This window comes from Eufriesea mexicana, unplaced genomic scaffold (assembly GCF_001483705.2).
Source record: "Eufriesea mexicana isolate 0111107269 unplaced genomic scaffold, ASM148370v2 scaffold1358, whole genome shotgun sequence".
In the NCBI taxonomy this organism is placed as follows: Eukaryota; Metazoa; Arthropoda; class Insecta; order Hymenoptera; family Apidae; genus Eufriesea; species Eufriesea mexicana.
In genome coordinates this window covers 395,186-410,033 of record NW_016909491.1, presented here as the reverse complement: position 1 = coordinate 410,033, position 14,848 = coordinate 395,186, and the positions used below count along the sequence as shown (strand labels likewise).

General features: G+C 27.6%; 2 protein-coding genes across 2 annotated transcripts; both read left to right on the top strand.

Moving 5' to 3' along the window:
• Positions 1-932: 932 nt before the first annotated feature.
• Oseg6 (intraflagellar transport protein Oseg6) lies at positions 933-6,797 on the top strand. Its single transcript, XM_017900836.1, has 19 exons — positions 933-1,087; positions 1,264-1,643; positions 1,724-1,934; positions 2,018-2,130; positions 2,199-2,616; positions 2,690-2,923; positions 3,010-3,135; positions 3,211-3,508; positions 3,577-3,775; positions 3,840-3,937; positions 4,070-4,352; positions 4,420-4,648; positions 4,709-4,961; positions 5,058-5,518; positions 5,598-5,694; positions 5,814-6,020; positions 6,108-6,394; positions 6,472-6,548; positions 6,606-6,797. The coding sequence occupies exons 1-19, from the start codon at positions 1,073-1,075 to the stop codon at positions 6,730-6,732; spliced, it is 4,113 nt and encodes a 1,370-aa protein (XP_017756325.1). The 5' UTR covers positions 933-1,072; the 3' UTR covers positions 6,733-6,797.
• Positions 6,798-8,023: 1,226 nt separating this feature from the next.
• On the top strand, positions 8,024-9,684 carry MSBP (membrane steroid binding protein). Its single transcript, XM_017900846.1, has 3 exons — positions 8,024-8,590; positions 9,051-9,197; positions 9,466-9,684. Exons 1-3 carry the CDS (start codon positions 8,257-8,259, stop codon positions 9,579-9,581), a joined length of 597 nt encoding a protein of 198 aa, XP_017756335.1. The 5' UTR covers positions 8,024-8,256; the 3' UTR covers positions 9,582-9,684.
• The last annotated feature ends 5,164 nt before the right edge of the window (positions 9,685-14,848 follow it).

Below are 14,848 nucleotides of genomic sequence, written 5' to 3'. Positions count from 1 at the left end.
AATCTATTACTAAACGGCTTTTACCTCGTTATACGAGACGATAGAATATTTTATAGCTTATTTGAGAAGAAAAACTTACGCGTAGCAACACTTGCATAATTATTTCTTCCTGAATGAAGACAGTATGCGAATCACCATTAACGGTGTGAAAATATAAACATTTCGAAGAATATTGAAAGAATCTAAATCGATTTATAAGATAAAAACCTGGATAGCTAAATAAACGTTTGTTATCTAGCTACAACGAATATATTGCAACACTTTCAATTTATTTATTAAAAATAAGCCTGAAAATTTAAGCTTCCGATATAATCACCATCAACGCAGATAATATTTCTGTGCATCTTACCGATGAAGTATGTGACTTACCTAACGTATTCAATGGCGTGCATGTACGTTTATTTTCGAAACAAGGATCTTACGTCGGTGTCATTCTAGATATGAAAGAACGCAACTCGTATTAAACTTTGAATAAGTTTTCTTTTGAATTTTTATTGCATACACCTATTTTAGTCGTTTATCCATATTCGATGCATTTCTCTTTACTCTTAGTTATCGTTCTACGAATACTATTGGTACCTTTTATACTATAATTACTGTATTATGAGTTACAAAATACGTGCAATTTCTCGATGATAAATAATAATCGATCATGTTCAAATAACGAAAACTGAATACTTTAATAAACCTCACTTATTCGTTTAAATGTTACGTGAATAATTTTATTTCTAATTTGTTATCTCATTTGAAAGTTAAATTTGACTAGCGTATAATAGAAAAGAAGTAATAGTGCGCCACATGTCACTTTGTTTAAGAAGGGAAAACTAAATTAAATTATAAAATGCAGCGCTATCTACTTCTATCCATGGCAACAATGATGTACACAATTTTAAAATTGATCGAAGTCTATTGAAACATAAACAACATGGCGAATAAAAAGAATATAACGTAACATGTAAAAGATATCATTTAATAAATTAATATTTTCATTATGCGCCATTACATTATTTTTATATATTATTAGGCGATTAGCCTTTGTAACTGTAACATTAAAAAGATTTGGTTCTAAAAAATGTCGACTGAGAAGGTAGGTTATATATTTACAGATTTCTGAGAAAAACTTTGCTTACTCGTTCAAATCTCTCAATGAACATTTAATAACTTAATCAAGAATGTACTTGTGTATTCAAAGTGTCTAAGAAGACGACAGTGATTATTTTTTTTATACATACATATGCTTATTTGTCAAATGTTTTGATGCAGGTACTTTACCAATTGTATCAACCTCATGGGTCTGGTACTGTATTTATTTCATGGCGCCCTGGTAATAGTACTCATTTAGCGACTACTGGTTGTGATTCCTCAGTTGCCATTTTTGATAGACAAGGTGATTTACAAGAACGTATTCAAATTGCTGGCTTATGCACTGGTTTTGGCTGGGATTCTGATGGAGATTTATTAGCTGTTATATCACAAAATTCTTCTGCTATCACATTATGGGATGCAACAACTGGGAAAAAGACACAAATAGATGCTGGTGTAAGGGATGGATTGACATGTATGATATGGGCAAAAAGGACTTGCTTATTAGCTGTAGGAACACAAAAAGGAAATTTAATACTTTATGACCATATAAATGCCAAGTATGGTATCATAGTGTTACCATTTAGAATACTCTTATGTATTATTATGTTACATGATTCAGTTACGAATTGATATATAGGCGAATACCAGTTTTGGGAAAGCACAAAAGAAGAATAACTTGCGGTGCTTGGTCTTATGAAGGCCTCCTTGCATTAGCCAGTGAAGATAAGATTTTAACTATCAATACAAGTGGTGGAGATACAAAACGCGAAATATCTCTTCAAGGTGATGCATCCGATATTCAATTTAATGAGATGAAAATGGATCACAGAGTTGGGGGTGAAAATACAGTATGATTTCTTCATAAGACAAATACATAGAATATGCTTAAGTTTATGTTATGTAAAGTGTTAATTTCTATATTGTTTATTAGGTGTCCCTTATTATCAATAAAACTGTTTTATTTCTATACAATATATTGGATCCAGAAAATCCTATTGAATTAGCTTTTCAAAAGCGTTATGGTCATATTGTTACTTATAAATGGTAAGCTGTAAATTATTAGAAAATTAGTTAAATTCGGTCATTTATCTTTACTATATATTGAATTACAGGTATGGGGATGGATACATCTTGGTCGGTTTTCAAACTGGCTATTTTACTGCAATATCCACACATATTAAAGAAGTCGGCCAAGAACTATTTCAAGTTAAGAATCATAAAGATATTTTGACTGATTTGGCCATAAGTCAAGTGATAGGAAAAATTGCTACATGTGGTGATAATACTATAAAAATACATAGTCTTCAGAATTTGGAAGAAACTGAAAAATTGATTACAGTAAGCGGTGAAATTGGGATTAGTACAGTAGAATGGTCAATGGATGGTACAATGATAGCAACTGTGACTTATAGTGGCAATGTTTTAGTTTATTTAATACAAATTCCTAAATTATCTAGTGTTTGTGGGAATAGAATTGCATTACTTACTAGTTTAACAGAAGTAGCCGTGCATCTATATACATTAGATAAGGTAGATACAAAATGTAAAATTCATAATTTTAGCCATATAAAATTATATGTAAAGATTTAAAATTAATTTCTAGGAAAAGTCAGACCCAATAATAATTAACACTATAATAGAACCATCTGTATTAACAGTAGGTCCGATGCATGCAGCAGTAGGGTTAAATAACAGAGCATTGTTCTGGGATATATCTGAAAATCACTATAATACTACAGTACACTTTGAAAGAGATTACCTTGCAACGATAGATAATATACGATTGAATGAAACTTATGCATCTGTTTTATTTGATGGCAAATTACAGTTGCACTCGGTAACAAGTATATTAAAATGCATATAAATTTATATGATAATATATTAATAAAGTGTTTATCTACTAACGTATTATTGTTATTTTAGATCAAAATGGATGAAACATTGATAAAGGAGGGAAAAGATACAAAAATGTTTCCAGGCTTAAATGCCTCAGACTTTAAAATAACGTGCCATGCTCTTAGTACTGATTTTTTAATTTATGGTAGTGATGTAAGTTCTTTTCAAAAGTATTTGAAATCCCAAATAAATACTGAAAGAACTAATTTACATTTATAATATATTTAGATGGGACACATAATATATTTTTGTCTAGAAGTTTTTAACCAATGTATCGAACATGTACATAATAATGGTATAAAGGAAATCTATTTAGATACAAATGGAACACAGTTGTGCTTTATTGATAATAAGTTTGATACTTATATGTACAATCCTGTGCAAGAAACTATTTTACAAATTCCTGATTGTCTGGACTGCATTCAAGGTATAATTTGGGATCAAAATATTTTGGAACGTAATATATTTGCTATTTACAATAAAAATGTCATTAGTACGTACATATTTGTAAAATATTTTATTGAAGGTAAGTCGAAACTTAAAAACCCGTATAATATAATTAAAGCAATTATCTTATGTATATTTTGGAAATAGGTACAAAAATTATAAAAATAAATACAACAAAACTGCCATCTGAAACATTACCGCTATTGATGTATTCTGGAGAGTTGACATTAAGTTCAACAAGTAACAAATTAATGCAGATTACGTTATCATCTCATGAAGATATAGGAAATACTGTAGAAAACATAAAAATAAAAGAGGTATTAGAAAATCAAATTCTTTGCAGAAGGTAAACATTTTACTTACTTTTTTTTATCTGTTATAAATAAGTCACTTATTGTCGTGTATTTTAGATTTCAACAGGCATGGAATACTTGTGAGAAAATTAACGAGAAGGAATCGTGGTTAAAATTAGGAGAAAGTGCAATTGCAAATTTAAATATAGATTTCGGTATTTCCTCATTTTTTCTTCTTCTTCTAATTGTTGTTGTTATTGTTGTTGTTGCTGTTATTAGTTTTACTATTACAAAAAATATATAATAATATATATACTTCGTTTCTAAATGATCATTTTCCATCACAGCAATTCGAATATATCGTTACTTAGAAGATGCTGCAATGGTTTGGGCATTACAAAACATGGAAACTATAGATGAATTACCATTGTTATGTGGACATGCATGTATCTTACTTGGTAATTACAATCAAGCAGAACAATTTTTTTTACAATCATCAGAACCTGTACAAGCCTTATATCTAAGAAGAGATTTAATGCAGTGGGAACAAGCATTGAACTTGGCTCAAAAATTGAAAGCTGATGAGATTCCTTATATTGCTAGAGAATATGCTCAACAATTAGAGTTTACGTAAGAATGTAACATTAAGTATGTAAGTTACTTGTGGTTAATAACTAAATGAAAAATTTTTTTCTAGGGGTAACTATCCAAAAGCATTAACAAATTACGAACGTGGATTAGTAGACTCAAATAATATATCTAATGCAACCATGCATAATCCACTCCACAAAAATCTGTGCCTCGCTGGGATTGCAAGAATGTCAATTAGATGTGGGGATAGTAGAAGAGGTGTGAGTTTAGCTATGGATAATGAAAGTTCAAGACAGCTAAGAAAAGAGTGTGCAGAAATATTAGAATCAATGAAGGTAAAACCTGTTACTATATACATTCAGTCTATAAATATTTCATATTTGTTACTATTATAGCAATTTAACGAGGCCGCATTATTATATGAAAAAGCTGAATATTTTGATAAAGCAGCTTCTGCATATATAAAATTAAAAAATTGGCAAAAAGTAGGACAACTTTTACCACAAATTTCATCTGCAAAAATTAATATACAGTATGCTAAAGCCAAAGAATTCGAAGGCAAATATGAAGAAGCAGCAAAGGCATATGAAACTGCAAAAGATTACGAAAATATAATTAGGATTAACTTAGATTACTTAAATAATCCTGGTAATGTAATTAATATTAAAACATACTATGTCTAGTATTTAGTGAATAATGAATATATACATGAATATATACTATATTATAACTTCTGAATTGTAGCTCGAAGTGTTGAAGTGGTACAACAAACCAAGAGTATAGAGGGTGCTAAGATGGTCGCGAAGTATTTTCAGAAAATGAATGACTATAATTCAGCGATCAAATTTTTAATTCTGTCAAATTGTCATGAAGAAGCTTTTCAATTAGCTAATCAACATGGAAAAATGGAATTGTATGGAGAAATCTTAATAAATACGATTGATGATAATAATGCGCGGAGAGAAGATTTCAAAAGTCTTGCTCTACATTTTGAATCTCAGAAAAATAATTTTTTGGCTGGGAAATATCACTTCTATGCTAAAGAATATCAAAAAGCATTACGACATTTATTAAAAGCTGCACAATTAGTAACAGATGAAAATGAAGTTCTTACATTCGCGATTGATACAGTTGCTTCTTCAAAAGATGATAAGTTAGCAAATCAATTAATTGATTTTTTATTAGGTGGAGATGGATTACCGAAGGTAATGATGTTTATTTTAGTAACAATGCATTCATATAATGTATTAATTCGTATCTGTTTGTTATTTATGTTTATTATAGGATCCCAAATATTTATTTCGATTGTATATGGCTAGAAAACAATACAAAGAAGCTGCAAAAACGGCAATTATTATAGCAAATGAAGAACAGATTAATGGTATCTTTTATGATACTTATCTAATATCAAATATCTTCAATAATATTATAAATAATATCTAATTAAATAATATATGACATTAAAACACTCTTTGTAATATGTAATAAACTATTTTACAGGAAATTATAGAAATGCTCATGACGTTCTATTTGGCATGTATCAAGAATTAAAAAGGAATAAAATCAATATACCTTTAGAGATGCAAAACAATTTACAACTTTTACACTCATATATTCTTGTCAGGCTTCATGTGAAAAAAAATGATCATTTACGTGGTGCTCGTATGTTAATAAGAGTAGCCAATAATATATCAAAATTTCCGTCTCGTTAGTAAAAGAAATATACAAATATATCAAATGTAAAAAGTTCTATATATAAAATTGAAAATATTTAATATACATCTTTTATTTCAGATATTGTTCCAATTTTAACTTCTACTGTAATAGAATGTCAGAGAGCAGGATTGAAGTATGCAGCATTTAATTATGCTGCAATGCTTATGCGTCCAGAATACAGAAACCAAATTGATGTTAAGTATAGTAAAAAGATTGAAGCAATTGTAAGGAAACCGCCAAAAGCAAAAGATAATGAAATTGAAGATGAACCTTTAACTCCATGTCCATATTGCAAAAATAAACTTCCAGAGACAGAAATTACTTGCGATAAATGCAAAAATACAATACCTTTTTGTATAGCAACAGTTAGTCTTGTCGAAATATTCTTACATTTATTTTAAAATTAGAAATATTATTCTTTTAAATACGTAATGATTTTTAGGGACGACATATCGTTGAAGACGATTTTACAGCATGTCCACAATGTGATTTTCCATGTATAAAAAGTGAATTCTTAAGGTATGTATAGCATTTTATTTAAAAAATAATATTTATAATTATTTTTTGATGCATTAGGATCATTGAATCTGAGAAAACATGTCCTATGTGCTCGGAAAAAATAGATGTTAACATGGTTTCGCCTATTCTTAATATTCGTCCTTATCTCGATTTTCAAGATGGAAGATCAACAGTGAAAACTTAAATACTTTTAACTATAATTCAATAGAAATTTAGAACATTGAAATGTTATTAATTTTTTATCAAATGGTGCCGTCCAATATAAGTACAACACAGTCAAGTACAAGTAGCTTATTATATAATTTTGTAGAGTATTTATAAAACTTATGCACAAATCAAATAATGATCATGCATGAAAGTATCAACGTTATATAGATATTATCTTGAATAAACTAGTCTCAAGCAATTGTAATTGATTCAATTCCCCTACTACTATTCCATCTACATTAAGCAATTTAGTACCATCAAGAATTACAGAATAATTATTTGTGTACTTCTATTCAATTCTAGGTCGCGGGAATGCATGTAATTCAATACAAATAGAACAAAATTTTTAGATATATATATAATTAGAACATAATAAATACATATACATAAATACATATATGTGTATTTACACATCGTAAACATGTAAAATAAAGTTATAATTCTATTTACATGAATTTTATAAGCATTGATAAACTCTAATGTAGAACAAGAGCGACACCTATCATGGTACATGTCAATTAAAGTCCAACTTATCAGAATTCTTTCATACATATATACCAAACATACGCAAGAAGAATGACAACATGGCATGACTATGAAAAATTAAACCCAGTAATGACGTTGAATGTTTTATAATGTCTGATTCTTAATAGACTGAAGCATATTTTTCTATCACGGTTGCGTTAATTTAATTAAATTAAAATATTTTAGAAATAAAAATCTATAATAACATGTTATATTTATTTTATTAAAAACTATCGCAATAAAATATTAGTAAAGAGGTAAAATGTTTTATATAAAAAATTGGAATTGTCAGATTAGTTTTATTAAAATAGAAATAATTTAATAATTTACATTTCTAATGAAAATATATTGATAAAAGTTTACAAAACTACAACTATGAATTCGCTAAATTTTGAAGCGTTGCATGTATACGCATGTGCCAAGTATGCAATTCAAATTTATATGTATTGTATTACAAGTTTCTTATCAATTTAGATAAAATGTATTATCAGTAATGTAATGTTAAAATACTTGTAACCCAGTTGTATATTTAAATAGCAATGATAACAAAAAGATTTTTAAAATTATGTATTTATAATTACAAATTTTCTTTTATGATTAATACAAAATATAAATTATAATTGTCAAAAATATTGTTTTTAAATTAGTAAAGTCTATTATTTTGACTAGTATCAAACAAATAAAAACGTTGTAGACGATTCTATCCATGCAGTTTAGTAGTGGGGTATTATATGTTAAAGCACATAATCACACCATATAGGTGCTAGTGTAGACAGCACCGGTATGTTAGCAGTACGTGATTGAGGTTGTACGCGAATTGTTTAAGCGGTACTTTTGACACATACTGATTCATTTTTTTTTGAAAAATCATTTTAAATTTTTTCGAAGATATTTAATATATACACAACATTAAATTAATCAATAGTAAACAAGAAATATTGTTTTATCCTTTATTACTTAAGAACTGGTGGTCAAAATGGCGGAAAAGAATGACTCGCCGGGTTCCACCTCAATTCCTACCGGACAGGAAAGTCAACAACTGCTTTCAAGTTTCATAACCGAAATCGTAAAGAGTCCAATAAATCTTGTTTTAGTAGGCGTAATTGCCATTTTGGTTTACAAAATTGTTAAAAGCAAGACGAAAATAGAAGAACCTGTAAAAGAAGAGGTAAAGAAAGTGACAAAATTGCGTGATTTTACTCTTGAAGAGTTAAATAAGTATAATGGTAAGGGACCAGATGGACGAATATTAATTGCTATAAACGGTAGTGTTTTCGACTGTACTCGTGGTGCTCACTTTTATGGTCCTGGTAAGCATTCAACCATTTCTAATAACTTATTTTATATGAGAGTTGATGTCATCAATTCGATGACTTTATATCGTGTATAAAATTGCTTTGTAATCGTCACCTTTTGCTATCTATCTCGATTTCTGAACGTTATTAATTATTTTAGAAGTAACTCTCATCGTTTGTCGATTATCACCGGCTTTGGATTGTGTAAAAATAAATTTGCAAACATCACGAGATTGTGATAATTAAGAAAGTTATGATATAACAGGCATACTGATAATTAACATTTCGTTAACTATTAAGATGTAACATTTAATCACAATATGTAAAAAATCCTAAAAAGCTATAACAATGATTAATTTATAAAAATTGGTTATGAAATTAATTATTATAATAGAAGCATAATTGTTCATGTTTTGTTCTCTTGAAGTTATATTACTTTATATGTACAATATATTTTTTATTAATTTTATTACAGGTGGTCCATATGAAGTATTTGGTGGAAAAGATATTAGTAGAGCCTTAGCAAAATTTTCATTGGAAACATCACAAGAATATGATGACCTAAGTGATTTAAACACTACAGAAATGGAATCTATAAGGGAGTGGTATGAACAATTTAAAGGTAATTACTAGCCAAAACATATTTTGTTAACAGAGATTAAAAAATTTATTTGAAATTATAAAATAAAATACAAATATGAGCTAATAAACAATGAAATTTATATATTATTATTATATATAGGTACAATGAATTTTTGTGGATTAAATTTTAGTTAATGTAATCTGAGATTAAGATTCAATATTTGATATAGGTTTGATAAAAATTAAAGAAATTAAAATACATATTACTATTAAAACATTATTGTTCATATATCCTTTCATTATTGTAGAAAGATATGATTATGTGGGAAAATTGTTGAAACCTGGTGAAGCACCTACAAATTATTCAGATGAAGAAGATGAAGGTAGTCAACTAGAAAATGAAGCAAAGTCCAAACATGATTAATTGCTTGATTGTATATTAAATGCCATTATATATCAAAGGATATTGCGCACACACCATTAAAGAAACTCTTAAAATCGTGGCTCATAAATATATTTATGGACATTTATCTGGATATTTTAGTACATCATAATGTTACTAAAATAAAGACTAAAATGGTATCTTTTGATCAAGTAAAAAGTATATAATTATTCAAAACTGGTGTTATGTGTGAAGACTTTTTTTAAGTATCCAATTTTTCAAACAATAAGGATACTTTAATAGTATAATGTTTTTATATATGTACAAAAGATTTCTTACACATCCTTAAAGCTGACACTAGATATAAGATGGTAAACTTTCGAGCTATATTTCATTATTAAATATTTTTGTTTATATTATCATTCACATTTTGCCACATAGCATTTGGTACATATAAAATATGTATTTGATACCTGTAAACTTTAATAAAATGATGTTATATTTGACATGCATTTGAAATTTAATATTAAGTTGATGCAGTACTCTGCATATTTATAATATAATAACAAAAAATATTTTTCAACATAAAAACATTATGCTTTAAAAAACAAAATGATACCATCCTGAATAAAATCAATTGTTACTTAGCTAAATCTATTTTGAAAGATATACATGAATGTTTCAATTCTGAAACATTTTTGTATACAAAACAACATTAAAATTGCATTTGAAAGTTTGTAAGAAGTAATTACACATTTACAAATCTCTTTTTTTATATGAAAAAAGTAAGATGTACGGCTTACTATAAATTTTAATGCTTATAAAATCTTGTAAAGTGTTATTATAGTTTGAATTTCCAAAGTTGTTGGTATTTGCAGCACTGTTGGTAACATAATAAATTTATTATTATATTACAATTATGAACCAACAATTTTTAAAAAGAAATGTAAATCTTATATTCGTGTGGGTACATAGGTGTATACATTTGTATAATTTTAAAATATATGCATTTTCTTAATTATTTGTGCGATTAGCTAATATCAGTTTTGTACTAATGTATCAGATATATTATAATATATACGATATATAATAATATGTCTGATATCGACTGGAGTAAGTTATAAACTTTAATTTCTAAACTGCGTTGTTAAAAGAAATAACATTTATTGATTGTATAATAAAAGCGTTGTTAATATAAACACTTACATATTTAATGGAATCTGATTTGTTTTGCTTATAAAAAAAAGAATTACACTAATGTCTTTATCGATCTACGAACTTGCGTAGAAAGAAAAACATTTTAGTGTAATTTACTTGAAAATTAATAAGTAATTTTTCTAAAATCAGCATACCGTGAATGATACTGTTATACATGCTGCATTTATACTGCAGTCTTCTCAGTTTAGATAAGACAATTCTGTATCATTCCTACGAAAACAACAATAATTGTAAACCTTCTAAAATTACATCATATTATTAATATTTCGTATTTATATGTAATAATAATTTTAATTTTAGAAAACAATATTATTAGAAAAGCAACATTTCCTATTTGTAATACGAACAGATAACATTCACTCAATCTTTGATATAAAGATTATGTAATAAGAGACTGAGTTTTCTGTGAAAATTTTTATTGTTAATTTTATTACTATTCCATTCTAAGTAATAAAATGAATGCATATTTTAGATATTTATTGTTCTAATTCATATAGAAACAGTTTGCTCAGATTAAAATTTTAATGAAATATTGAACTACATTGTATACATTTTACATTATACATATATTTTACGTTATATGTTACTGCATATGGCGTATATGTGATTTATTGCATATCTATAATGCAATATTTTGTTTCTGTTATTAGCTGAATGTGATTTATTATAATATAGCATATAAACGCGTGTTATTGCATTTGATTTTTTGTAAAATGGAACATTCAAAAATCGGAATGTTAATATGTTGATTATTCCATTAATCATTATACTGATCAGTTGAAATTTTATGTAAGATTGTTTATAGAAAATATTATCTATTAATTTTAAAATGTTCGTTTTGCTATAATCAAAAAATGAGTGGATAGTGTGTAAGGTGGAGGTTTAGTTACTCTACTATTATGTATGATACCAACATATGATATTAATTTTTGTTTATGTTTTAAAAAACATTGTTTCTTTTAAACAAGTCTTTTCTGCTATTTGCACTTAATTTATCCTATCTATTTAATTTAGTTCCCTATTATTTTACGCATTAATTGATGTTTCAAAATTATTTAATTAATCTTTTTGAATAAACCGTATAAATGAAATATTAATGCGGCAAACGTTCAATAAATAACACATCAAAATGTGAAACATGTAACGATTTTAATTTCGTATATATCATTGAAAGTTATTTTAATTATAATAATAATTTTATTTCCTTTTCTTAATTTACTATCATAAGATATCTTTGTTAAACATTCATTAAATATATATAAACTGGTAATTTGCAATAACCACATATTAAAATATCTACATGTAAATATATTTGTAAATATTTATACAAAAATGTATTTGTGGAACATTATTAAGATACATAAATAAAAATATATGATTCTGATTTTTTAATATGTGAATTTATGCATAATATACTCATGTATCATAGTGTGTAAGATTATTCCACTTGAAGGTGAAAATACAATTGAAACTAATAAATTATTTCATTTTTTTTAATTTAAACATTTTTCAGAGTTAGAAACTAAATTAGAAATTACTTTACGTTTTCTAGTCTTGCTGTTATTTATAAAATTGTAACTAAGTGACGAATTTTTCCAATTTAAGGGGTGAAAGTAAATACAAAAAAAAAAATTAATTAATCTTTTTATAGAAACTGAAAAATTCATTTGTTAATTACATTGCATTAATAAGGTAAAAATGTATGTTATTTACTGTTGTACAAGACATTCTATGGAACATAAGAAAGGATAAAGTAGTTATTCAGAGTTTATATCTTCTCACGGTCAGATCATATTGGTTCCGTTAAGCGCTATGAAATCAAAGTTTCAACAGTATGTACTTAAAACATGTTTCCTTATATCGCAAGGAAAAAAAGTACTCTCGAAATATCCTCAGGACGGATATTCAAGCAGGACTATGGTTGTCTTTGATTTACAGTCTCAAGTCGACTGAACTTGGAGGTTGATCTCAAGTTATTAGTAGTCTTTTTGGAATGAATGACGTTGAAATGATTTGAACACAATCGACCTTGCTTTTCTAATCCATTGAAATTATTGCGTTAATTTAAATCGATATGCAATTTCCATTTCTTTTCCTTGATTTCTTTTTTCCAAAAGTGTCATATCACGAAATATTCGTGAAATATACATTTTATTTATTTTATCGATTTTTGTATTATTATTGTTTGTTGTGAAAATGTCCTATGTTATTGTTAACGCTTTGCAAATTTTTAGTAGGATATAAATTACAAACTATATAACAAGTATTGAAATTTTAAAAATGAAAACCCATTCTTTAAACTCATAACAAGTTACACAAATATATAATTCACAGATTAACATTGAGTAGCTAGAATTTTTCACGTGAAACTATTTCGAAATAAAGTATACTTGTCTTTTCTTTAGCATACAATCGAAATTGCATTTTTTATAAATAATTTATTTATGTTAGATTGTAAAACAAATCAAATTCATAATTATTACAAATAATACGGGATGGAATCGTATCGTATCGACGACAAGATTACGAAAACTGCGTGCGTTATCATGGTAGACAGCGACAGTGATATCAGTGACTCAAAGCTTGTGTGAAAATAGCCCATTTGGTTTGTAATAATCAAAATGCAAACTAACGTTCGCTAATCGTTACTACTACTTTCAAGTGCATTTTTTTTACGAAATTGATGTATGGATTAATATTAGAGACTGATATATGTTCTTTCATAGATATTTTTATTCTCATTCTTTCATAGAAATATATGAACAATACGCAATTACATGGAATATCATAATCTTACAGTTACCAATTAGTTTCTTCCATTCTGAAATATAACAAAATAAATATATAATGAAAAATTAATCATCCAATGAATCAAATTAAACACTTAATTATGAAGAAATAATCTGATAAGACAGCAACATTTAACACTACAGCGTTTTGTCTTGTGAATAGTTACGTAACACTTGGATAAAGACTATCAACAGATTTTCGTGATTCCTTTCGATCTATCGTAATCTGTGTATATTTTTTCTGTGTATATTACCCTATTGATAAATGATCTGGGAATAATATTCAGTTCAAAAATAAATATAATGTTTAAAAATATCTTAACAAATAAAGCACATATTTAAAAGATTAGAACATTAAGAATACATCTGGTAAAAATAAAACGGATCTTAGTCGAAAACTAGAAATGATAATGAATATTCGATGCCGGAAAAATTCCTATAAAAAAACATTCATCGAACATGTTCGCATTACTAAGAGATTATCAAAGGAATTATGAGATCGTATAGTCGAAAGAAATAACGCGGGGTAAGCAACTAGCAACACTCCACAAAGAGCCGCTGTCACTGAGATGGGTGGCTAGGTGGCTGCTGCCACGGCGTCATCCAGTTCCCGTCCCATTTCCAATACTCCCTCTCTTCTCGCGTTCACCTCTTTCTTTACACAAGTCTCTGTATCTGACACTATCGCGTGCGCGCGCGCGAGCGTACACAAACGAGAAAGAACAGAGCAGGAAAAGGGAGATGGAAGCAAGTTCACGCACAATATATGCGTGCAGTGAGTCGCGTGCCGTTCGCACCTATCCACGAGTCAGATTCTCTTTCTCGAAGAGACGACGTTCTGCGCAACGCAATCTCCCCACCTTGTATACATTCTTCCTTTTAACCTGTCGATCGAGAAATCCCTGGCCATCTTGTAAAGATATCCCTTTGACACTCTCAACTTTATAAATGCATTAATAAACACGATTTTTTATATTTTTTAACGCTCACGAGATATAGAGTATCAATATTCTTTGGAAAACAGATATTTACGAATGCAAATTGTTCGTTATAAACATAACCATGCAAATATTTTAATCTTGTAACTACAAAAGAGAAAGTGATCATTGATGTAGATAGAGATACAGTTTGTGAATTATAGTCAACGAATCGTGTGAAAAAACATTCCAAGAATAAAATTCTTAAACATCAATATTTTCATTATTTAATAAAATGAATTGTTAAATATAATTTTACAAAACGAAATGCGCTCCGTAGTCAAAATAAAACTTACACAATGAATTCATGCATTTAATAATTTGA

Coding starts and splice junctions, on each gene's coding strand:
- Oseg6 (XM_017900836.1), top strand. Junction 1,935..2,017: donor GAGTTGGGGGTGAAAATACA/GTATGATTTCTT, acceptor ATTGTTTATTAG/GTGTCCCTTATTATCAATAA. Junction 6,021..6,107: donor TATATCAAAATTTCCGTCTC/GTTAGTAAAAGA, acceptor CTTTTATTTCAG/ATATTGTTCCAATTTTAACT.
- MSBP (XM_017900846.1), top strand. CDS start 8,257: ATGGCGGAAAAGAATGACTCGCCGGGTTCCACCTCAATTCCTACCGGA. Junction 8,591..9,050: donor TGCTCACTTTTATGGTCCTG/GTAAGCATTCAA, acceptor ATTTTATTACAG/GTGGTCCATATGAAGTATTT. Junction 9,198..9,465: donor GTGGTATGAACAATTTAAAG/GTAATTACTAGC, acceptor TCATTATTGTAG/AAAGATATGATTATGTGGGA.